This window comes from Staurois parvus, unplaced genomic scaffold, assembly GCF_062004578.1.
Source record: "Staurois parvus isolate SC_StPar_1 unplaced genomic scaffold, SC_StPar_1.0 ptg000029l, whole genome shotgun sequence".
Classification (NCBI taxonomy): Eukaryota; Metazoa; Chordata; class Amphibia; order Anura; family Ranidae; genus Staurois; species Staurois parvus.
The window spans coordinates 1053620-1064867 of NW_028317825.1; the positions used below are offsets into that span (position 1 = coordinate 1053620).

Below are 11248 nucleotides of genomic sequence, written 5' to 3' on the forward strand. Positions count from 1 at the left end.
GTGGATAAAGGGTATTCCCAAACCATGATTCAAGAAATAATCCAAAAAATAGGAGATACAGATAGAAGTGCATTTATGAAGGATAAGGACAAAGTAGAGAACCATGAAGATAAATTGGTTATATGTTTGGATGTTAGTATGCAATATAAAAAGGTGGAAGCTGTATTTAAGAAACATTGGCCACTGCTAAAAGCTGATCCAGTTTTAAGAGATTTATTGTCTGAATTCCCTATTTTTAGATATAGAAAGGCCCCTACACTAAGAGATAGAATAGTTAGAAGTGTTCTTGACCCTCCAGTAAAGAATAAGAAAATGACTTTTTTAGATTTGAATGGCTTCTGTAAGGGATGTTATGCCTGTAAGGCCACAAAAGGAAAGAATTTGAAAAGAAATAGTTTTGAGTCTCATGTGAATAGAAAAGTGTTCAGTATTGATGAATTCATCTCCTGCAGAACAGAGGGAGTGGTTTATGCATTGCAGTGTGCTTGCGGACTGCAATACATAGGACGAACAAAAAGACCCCTTTGGGTCAGACTGCGGGAACATGTGCAGAATATAAAGAAAAGTTTTCCCAAACATAGTGTCTCTAGACACTCTGCTAAGTATCACAATAGTGACCCCTCTGATTTAAAATTTTGGGGAATTGTTAAGTATAAGAAGCATTGGCGGGGGAGCCATAAGGTGCGATCTCTCAGTAAAATGGAGTCTAAATGGATATATATTATGGAAACGCAGGTACCTAAAGGCTTAAATATAGAATTTGATGTGAATTGCTTTCTTGCAGATTATTAATACCGCCACTTAAAAGTAGTCTTTTATGTAAGAAGAGTTCAGTAATCATGTTTTTAGTGGAAATTTTAAAAAATATTGAGTTTAATAAACCGATATAAAGTCTGTCCGGTCATAATTATGAGTAATTTAAAAAATTGTTTTTGGGGTGTTTGTTAAATAAACGTTTTTAACAAATTATATATATATATATATTATTTTTTAGATCTATTTTTCTATATATGTATCTATCTATATATATATATATATATATATATATATATATATATATATATATATATATATATATATTGACTATATATATGTATTAGGTGTTATGTATATGATGTTTTTAAAAAATTATTATATTTGTATACCCATTGCTTTTGGAGGTTGTCTTCATGGTTTTCCATTTAGCTAAATTTAGGTGGCATAGTTTTTTACAAGGATTAATAAAAACCCATTTATTAATGTAACGTGAGGTATTTTTAAATAAAGATATAGTTTTTAAGAAGTATTCTTCCTTTGTAGAGCATGTTCATTTAAAAAGTTTTTTTTTTTTTTATTAAAAAATTTCATTATTTTTTTTTTTTTCTCATTAAAAGATGATTTGGAATTAATTAATGGAGTAATTTATTATATTTTTTTTGGATTTATTTATATAATTTTTAATTAATTTTGCTAATATTTTTAAGTAATTTATTTTTTAATATATGAGGTAAACGATATATATATAATTATTAATAAAATTAGTTTTGGGCCATTATATGAGACCCGGTTTTAAGTATGATTTGTAATAGGGCTTGTAAGATGTTTAGTTTAGGATTTGCATAATCACAGGTTATATTGGGTATTATAGTCCCTCAAGATTGTTCAGGAGCCGGATAGTGATTTGCTCCCTGTGGACTTCATTAATATGGCCGCGGGAGTTGAGGGTGTGTTAATGCTCGAGTGCAGGATCCACCCTGTGCGGAGCATATCGCATCACACCGAGTATTTAAAGGAAGTTCGTCACTATGAGTCCCAGCCCTGAGGAAGTCACATGATATTGTGACGCAACGCGTCGGCCTGACGTGGTGACGCACTTCCGGCGTGGTGGCCATCTTGGTGCACCTTTTTTTGATTCCTGTACACCCATGCAGATTACACCCAAAAGCATAGGGTTGTAAAGCTGTCATCTTTGAGGACGGATGTGAGTTGTCTCCATATGTTTATGGTTTGTTTTTTTCATTAAATTTACCTGCTACACTATGGGAGATTGTGTTTATTTTTTTGGCACATACCCATATCCCATAAGAGGAGCCACTGCTTGATCATCGACCCCAAGAGAAGGATATCTATGGATGGGGAAAGTGGATCAGTGGATATCAGTAGATGCTGAGAGGATTTGAGGGTTTGATCCCACTATACGCTTTGACCTTCACGGGTCGAAGCCTGGAGGTGAGAGGCTAATCTAGCCGTGTGTTGGAGTTTCTGCACCTGGAGTCACTTTATGATCACGTGTGTTTGCAATTGCAGTAGTGGTGTCACCCACCCATTGGACATTTGTCTACACATTTTTTATTTTTCGTTTGTGCTTTAGTGTGACTTTTTTTGCACTTTATTTGCATGATTGATCACAGTTTAATTATCATAATTATTTATTGTTTTCATGTGCTATAAACTGTCACAATGATTGTTAATACACAATATTTATACACTATGCTATTTTCTGATCACTATGACCACTTGATTATTATATGTATATTTATCTCACGAGGTGTATTGTATGTGTTATATATATTTTTTGATTAGTAATTTTTAGTTTTATGAGTAGCGCCACATTTTTTGATTTTTATTTCTGTTGATCATGGGTATATGATGTAGTGTTGGCGGCTTCTCTCTTAAGTTGATTGAATATTATTGTTTGGGGGTTTAGTAGTGTGGGAGGTTCTCACCATCCGTTAGTTCATATTCTTTCAGTAGCGCAGGAGGTTCACACTATACCTGGTTTAGTTACCCATCAATATTTGGGCTTGGCATGTCTAGCTGTCTAGTCCGTAGCTTGGATCACAAGTCAAAGGTTCTGGGATAGTTGACTAAAGGTTCCCCACAGGGTTATTTAGGGCTTCCTGTGGTTTGCTTGAGGGTTTGTAGGTGGGAGTTAACAGACAAAGCAGTGGTCTTGCGGGAGGTAACCCACTCATTGACTGTTACTTGTTACACTGCTTTCACCATTTTCAATGCAGGAAGGGAAATATCTCAGATCTGCTTTGGTCAGCACTGTTACCAGTATCTCCTAAATGTCTGCATCATGGAAAATCTCAGAGCAGAGGAAGACTTTGACGGATTCTGATCCAGGTGAAGCGTTGTGTGGAGGAAAGATCAGTGTATAGATTGGGAAGCTCGGGGGCTCTCGATCCAGGTAGCTTTCAGGTTTGTGGAGGTGGTTTGAGTTTTTCAGGTGCTTTTCTTCCCTTCCACCAAATGTACTAGGGTGTGGTGGCATTGCCATATTGTAAAGCTGTGGAGTTACAGAGTCCTGGCATTGGAATGGGAAGAAGCTGAGAATGTCTGAGCCACCTGGCCGTATTTGTGTGCACTGGTGTCTCCTCTACACTAGTATGTACTATATATACGCGATAGAAAAGTGCAATGTTGAATTTGTCCAGCCTGAGTTCTGTAGCCACAATATGCGTAGCTCCAGGGACTAGTGTCTATGTTTTTTTTCCCAGTAGAAACATAAATTTGAACCAGGAAAAACAAAAAAAAGAAAAAAAAGAAAAAGGAATCTTTTTTATTCTCCATAAAGGAAACCAAATTATATTTCTGGAGCTTAAAGCCTGTTTTCTGTGTTGAAGACATTAAATCAAACAGGCTAGTGGGCCATGTGCCTTCTTGATCTTTGACTGGTCGCATTGCTCTTTAGGATGCGCTGGTCTAAAGTTGAGTTGTTCTTTACAGTGTACAATGTAAACTGCAGACAAGTTAAAAGTACATGAAGCAGAATTTACACTGGCCAGTTCTCAAATACAGAAAGAAAAGGTAACATACGTAAAAAGTTAACTTGGTGTCCATAATAAAATATAAGGGCTAATGTGTTTTGTAAACACGGAATATGCTCCGATAGAGGTGCTTTAAAGACCTTCATCAACACAAGGCACTTATAAGCTGTAAATATTATTTAAAATATATGTCTATATACTGTACACTGTAGTCTTTAGCATTAAGTAAGCATTTCGTGAACTGAACATAGTTTATATTACAGCTTCCATTTTTAATAATTTATTAAATCCTTTTTTTCAGAGGTGAAAAATTCAAGTAGAATCCAGAAGCCCATCAATCTAATCAGATAGTCATAAAGCAATGAGAAGACTTTGACAACTCTAGAAATGACTCACAAACATTTGGCACCAGATATATACGCACTTGAAATATGAATCTTGGGATTTATCTGGCTTTGCATTCACTTTGCGATTAGCACACCCTGCAATTTTCAGCAGCAAGAATCTGCATCCAGAATGGCAGGTATGTGCAGTTTTTTGTGACTGCTCTCCCCAGTGATTACCTGCTGTGCTCATGGCAGAAATAATTTTGTATGCATCCAGCCACGATCACCGCAGGTAACAACAGCTATTTACACACATCTGTCATTTCGGAAGCAGGAATCTGCAGATTCTTGCCTCTGGAAATCACAAGGTGTGCCAATAGCTTCTGTAATTAGACCCTAAGCATTATCATGCCAAATATGCAATCACAGCTGTATTCCTCACAAATACATTTTACTATACCTTTTCTGGCATCTTGTATAAAACACTGAAGGAAATCATATTTGTAAAGCAATATTTACAGGTTACTGTATAGATAGAAAGTTTGCATAGCGAGATATAAAGTACTTGTACAGTTCAACCTAAGCCATATTTTAGATAACACCTCAACCAAACCATACTAATCGGTAACAGCAATGGCAGCAAAATTTGAGAAACAGAAAAAAACATTGAGTTTTTTTCTTAAAGGAAGACTTTCACATTAAAATGATCACAGTCAGCTCTCCTACCTGAAAGGAATCTTCTGAAGTTACCATGATTGAATTATCAGGGTCCTGTGTGGGCTGTTCAGGATGAATTAATCTGTTCAAACACATGGCTTCAGCAGGTGTTGGAGAACTGTGAGATTCAGTCCTTGACAAATGAAGGGATTCCTTCATGTATTTCAATGCAATTTGCTTCTGCAACCGTAGAACTTCCTTCTGAGATTCATGTAGCAGGCGATTAAAGTCATTGAACTTCAACAAACTTGGAAAATCCTGCATCTAATTGAACATGACTTTCATTAATAGATATACACAGAAATACAGCAAATACAATCTGTAATAGCTTAAAGGCAAAATAATAAATAACCTAGCCAATACAGAAGAAGATAATGAAAAACTAATCCCCAAAGTTGTCTTTACCACTGAACAATTAACAATAAGGTATTGCTATGACATGTTAAATAGAATCTGTCACCAGACCAGAAGCAGCTGAATAAATAAAGTGACATGCTTTCTGATTTTCCAATATCCAGGATAATGTAACAATACAAAATTAAGGCCTCATATGCACGCCACTTATATAGGCATTCAGTGGTACACATCACATATAGGCATTCAGTGGTTTGGTTTATGACTGTAAAAGCACCTCTATATTAGCCTATGTGGCCATGCACACATAGGCGTTTATAGGGGAATTGATGAAGAGCATTTACGAGCTCTGAGAGGAGCTTTTGAGCAGAAAAAAATGCCTCTACGAGCACAAATGTGCCTAAACGCAAGTGTATGCACGCAAATGTATTCCAATAGCAGAATAAATGAATATTCTGGCCATAGAATGCTTTTATGCTCAAACACCATAGTCACGAAAAAAAAAATGCCAGATGCCACAAAAAATGCTGCTTATTTTCATAAGCACAGGTGCATGAGGCCTTACATCTGCCCATGGTAAAAAGTCATCTGCAGTGTCCAGATATAAAGAAGAGTAGAGAGGTCTGAATACATGTTGCTTTTATGCCATTATTAGCAAAAAGTGTCTGAGATTAAATAAAAAGGTAGAATGCGCCAGGGACATCTCTGTGCAGACTTTTCCAAAAGTCAATATTTGTATACTGCAGGGGCTGAGTAATAGAATCTGTTGCTGTATTTCTGCCCTGAAATTCCCTAATATATGTAGCAAGGATCTGTGCCTAGCACTAATCTGAAAGCTTATTACCAAAGTCAGGGTAGTGACAACTGTATTTTAAAACCTTATGGCTTAAAAGGTACAAGTTCAGCAAAGTGCATGCACTTTTCGTACAAGCACATACCTGTGTTAAAGCCATTTTAAACCTAAAGTCCCATTCACACTTGCAAATGAGGCCTTTTGCAATTTCATGCGGGAGACTTTAGGACCCATTGAAAGCAGTGAGAAGCTGACAGCTCCAGCAGCTAATTGTGACCACTCACATAATCACTTGAGCAGAGTTTATCTGCAAATAATTGCCCCTGGATGCAGATTGAATCCAGGGCCAATCATTAGAAGATAATCAATAATCAGTGGATTATTATTAAAGACTGAAGAGGATCATAGCCAGGCTTTAGCATTTTTCTTTTCATGTACAGATTTGTGAAGCATACTGTTGAGTCCAAACTCTGCAGGCTTTATAAGGCAGAGGCTGAAGTTCCCTTTCTTTGCATTTCTAAAAAAGCGCTAATTAAAATATTAATAGTGAGCATTTGGTGTCTGCAAAACTTTTAAAAATGCAACGTGTATCTGTGTATTCTTAACAGGGGTGAAAGTTTTTACTGAACTTCAGTACCCTATATTTTCTATAGGTGACTCTTCAAAAGCCCTTATAGGTCATCAGTTTAGTGTTACGGAGGAGGTCTGGTGCTAGAATTATTGCTCTCACTCCGGCGTGCGTGGCGATATGTAACATGTGTATCGCAATCAACGTTTTCACATGTAGGTGTCCCCGACGCATGCATTTATATTCGTATGTGCGTATATGTGTGTGGGGGGGGGGGGGATTTTATGTGCTTGGATGTAACTTTTTTTGCAAAAAAAACCTCTCTTTTTCCATCACATAGGGGACAAAACGTTGATTTTTGATGACAGGTTCTCCTCTAGGCTCCACTCAATGTATTGCAAAGATGGCATTGCAATACATTCCTTCTCTGCTGAGCTAGCAGTGATAGTGACAGGGGTGATCTGGAAGGGATGTCCTACACATCGCTTTCCTGATCACAGATAGAAGGAGAAGAGCTGTGGACATGTGTTTGTTCTACTACCTCCACTCCACCTGCCAGTACCCGTCATGTCGGCCCTGGGCCCCAAAGATGGACAAGAGGTGGGTGCACGCAGAGAGGGGGGAACCAGTCTGCTTCCTCCTGACAGGCAGGAGTCTGCCTGTCAGTTTTAGATACAATCCCGGTGGCTGCAGCCACCGGATTGTGTGTAAAATCCATCAGGTCCGTGCGACATATGGGCCTGGCAGTGAAAGGGTTAAAGCTGTACCCTGGGCACAAACACATTAATTGAAAATGGTTGCAAACCTCATACATGACAGAGGAACAAAGCATATTCCTCTATAGTTTGTACTTGTGTGCTGCTTCGTTCCTCTGCTATCAGTGTGAATGACTTCTGACAAGTTTTCCCGACACCAAGAGAATAAAAGTAACGGGGGGCCAACCAAATCAGCTCTGTTCCCGTGAGCTCTGTGGAGGGGGATATGTCTTTTTCCTCCAATCAGCTCACAGAGCTCTCCGCATTGAACTCTGCAATGTGTAATTTCACCTCTCCACCCCTTTTTTCTGAATTATCAGACAAGCTGTATACATTCAGCACTTTGAACAGATGTAGAGCAGACAAGACTGCAGACAGACAGGTACAACTTATGTAGGAGGATTTCTTTCATCTCTTTGTATCACCTGGGGCCAGTCACCTGAGTATATGTGAGGGTTTACAACCACTTTAAATATACACTTCAATAACCACAAAAAATAAAATCCCACTTTGTGTGCACCACATGCCTATGCAAACCCAGTTATGCCCTTATAAAAAAAAAAGCAGTGACATCATCATGTGCTATAAATAGCTTGTGCAGAGGGCAGAGCTGTGGGAGGGGAAAAAGGGAGGCCTACCCACTACAGGCTGCTTGCAGAAAACTACAGGAGGGGGTGGATACAAGAACAGTCACTCTACACAAGGAGAGAGCAGCAGTAACTGGTCTTTATTACAGGAAGCTTCTGCACTGAGGCAAAGTTTCACACTGAATCACTACATAGATCTGAAAGAAATACACAAAGATTCAAGAATACTTTTGTCTCTTCTTATCCTGGAGTTCAGCTTTAAAGTGGAACTTCACAACATCTGAGCACAATAAACCAAAAAAGCGCTATTCATTTTTAATATTCAAAGCAAACTCACCCATCCATCCATCAATCCATCCATGTCTCCATGCTTTATTTTGCAGAGAAATTATGTAAAAAAAACACGCCCTAGCATTTCTGGCCATGGCCATCTTGAGTAAGGGCAGACGATTCATGCAGCATTTACTTCCTAGAATCCCTCTGCCCTTAGCTCAGGAATACAGACAGGAGGGTGTGCTTAGCTGAGAAAAACCCTCCTCCCCTCTTGAATACTCCTGGGATGTATAACACCATTTGCCTAGGCATGAAAACCAGGAAGTAACTGAAGAAATGTAAAAAAAAAAAAAAATTTACAAAAATCTAAAATACTTTGCGATCTACAAAATGTACTAATGCTAGCAACATAAGGATTAAAAATAGTGTTGACTGAGGGTGAAGTTCCGCTTTAAGCTGTTAGAAATGTTTATCCTTGAGCAAGAATTACTCCATAGTATCTGCATATACAGAAACCATCAAGGTCCTGTTTTATAGCTCTTTTACAGCTTTTATTTACTAAAGCTGAAGAGTGCAATATCAGGTTCACTTCTGCATAGGAACCAATCAGCTTCCAGGTTTTATTGCCAAAGCTTGGTTGAACAAGCGGAGGTTAGAAGTTGATTGGTGCACCAGATTCTGAGTGAATCAGCTTTAGTAAATCTCTCCCATAATGCCCATAGTCTGGGCAGAGGTGTACTTTCAAACTATTGCATTCATTTTCAGCTTGCCATCCTCCGCAGGTGAAAGAGGGGATCATGCAGCTAGACAAAAACAACATACACACACAGTGAACATTCATAGCAAATGGATTTGTTGATACAATTGTTCTGCAGTTCAGATAATGATACCAAATATATAGTGAGTAACATTTCTAGATGTAAGTGGTTTATTAAGGCTTGTTTCACATATATGTATTTTGCGTTTGATGCTTTCTCCAGTACTTTTTGCAGTTTGTTTTGTGTTTTTCTACGCGCATTTTTGACGCGTTTTGTTCAGCTCTTATTTTTTGGTTTAAAGTGGAATTTTTTATTATCTCTGGGCAAAATAAAAATGCAAAATGCAGCAAAAACGCACTGCCATGCAATTCAACAGCTTCTCCATTGAACTCTATTGTAGCAAAAATGCTGCTTTTTGCCTTTAACCACTTGCCGCCCTGCCACTGTAGAAATACGGCGGCAGGGCGGCACGGGCAGGCAAAACCACGTTTTAAAACGTGTGTTTTGTAAACAGATAGGGCGGCGGATGTCAGTCGCCGGGTCACAGCCGGTCCTTGCCGGCTGTTTCCCGGCAATAAACAGTGACAGACAGCACAGCTGTAGTAGCTGTGCTGTCTGTCACTTCCCTGACAGCTCGAGGACGAGCTGATCAAGAAAGAAGAGTTTCTCTCTCTTGATCAGCGGTGTCCCGTGCAGCACACACCCCCGCCCCCTAGTAAAACACTCGCCCTCACACAGATAACCCTTCCCTGCAAAATAAAGTTAACCCCTTCCTCCCCAGTGCCATTAGTACAGTGTCAGTGTTTTTTTTTTTTGCACTGATCACTGTATTAGTGTTTTTGGGGATGTCAGTGACCCCAAGTCAGTACCCCCCAATGTCAATGTCCGCCGCAGTCCCGCCATAAGTTGCTGGTCGCTGCCATAAGTCACTGATCGCCGCCATTATTAGTATAAAAAAAAAACAACAAAATCCCAGTATCTTTCCCGCCATTTGTAAACGCTATAACTTTCACGTAAAGCAATTAATTTACACGTATTGGTTTTTTTTTTTAGCAAAGACGTCGCAGAATGCATTTTGGCAGAAATTTATGACTAAATTTGATTTTTGCATTTTTTTTTTTTACTGGACATGTTTTATAGCAAATAGTTCAAAATATTGTTTTTTTTTCCTCAAAATTGTCAGCCTTTTTTTTTTATAGCGTCAAAAATAAAAACCGCACAGGCAATCAAATACCACCAAAAGAAAGCTCAATTTGTGGGGAAAAAAAAGGATGTAAATTTAATTTATGTACCGTATTGCATGACCGTGCAATTGTCCGTTAAACTAGCGCAGCGCTGTATAGCAGAAAAATGGTGTAAATTGCAGTATTTATACCATAGTTTGTAGACACTATAACGTTCACACAAAGCAATCAATATACACTCATTGGGATTTTTTTTTACCAAAAACAAGTAGCAGAATACATTTTGGCCTAAATTTATAACCAACTTTGAGTTTACTATATATTTTTTATAGCTAAAAGTAAAAAATATTGTTTTTCTTCAAAATTTTTGGCCTTTTTTTGTTTATAGCGTGAAAAATAAAAAGCGCACAGATGATCAAATACCACCGAAAGAAAGCTCTATTTGTGTGAAAAAAAGGACGTAAATTTCATTTGGGTGCAGCATTGCACGACCACGCAATTATCAGTTGAATTAGTGCAGCGCCGCGTAGCAAAAAGAGGGCTGGTCATTAAGGGGGGTAAATCCTCTGGAGCTCAAGTGGTTAAAAAACTCCCTGACTCTTTCCAAAAATGTAGCCGCTCAAAAAAGCATAGATGTGAACATGTTCCATAGGAAACCATATTAAATGGACTGTAGTGAGTTTCTGCAAAAAGCATTAAAGGCATTGGTGTGAACAGAGCCTAATACTCTACATAAATACAGAATGACAAAAGAACCACATCAACTATCTTTCTGACGTACATAATTATCTTGGTGAGCATCAGAAACCTTAAATTTCTATGACAATTTAAAATATCTCATCATGTTTATTTGCAACATTTTCCACTAAACTAGATTTCATAATGACCTTTGTTTTGCTCAAACTTTGTGGTTTTAATGCTAAGACTTCTGTGTGAGGTCTGGAGGTTATTTAAATGCCAGTAGGGGGCTGACAAGTACAGCTGGTTGTGCTCTGGGCTCGTTAGCTGAAAGAAATACAATGCACTTCTCCAAATGCTAAATTAACGGCTGTTGGAGGTGTATTGAATTCTATTTATTAGAAGTATACTATGGTCTCATCACTGCTCAAACATCTTTATATCTCCTCATTGTTCAAAAATCTTTAAAGGCTTCTACCTGCCTTCATCCTGTCAGAAAACAG

General features: G+C 38.1%; 1 protein-coding gene across 11 annotated transcripts in view; it reads right to left on the minus strand.

The window, feature by feature from the left end:
- The window catches only part of TSPOAP1 (TSPO associated protein 1), a 188740-nt gene that overhangs the window by 121020 nt on the left and 56472 nt on the right, over positions 1-11248 (minus strand). For all 11 annotated transcript variants that reach the window (XM_089657078.1, XM_089657071.1, XM_089657041.1 and 8 more), the window contains one exon: positions 4805-5059. In XM_089657078.1, coding sequence (XP_089513204.1) covers positions 4805-5059 — 255 coding nt within the window. The remainder of the gene's footprint in view (positions 1-4804; positions 5060-11248) is intronic.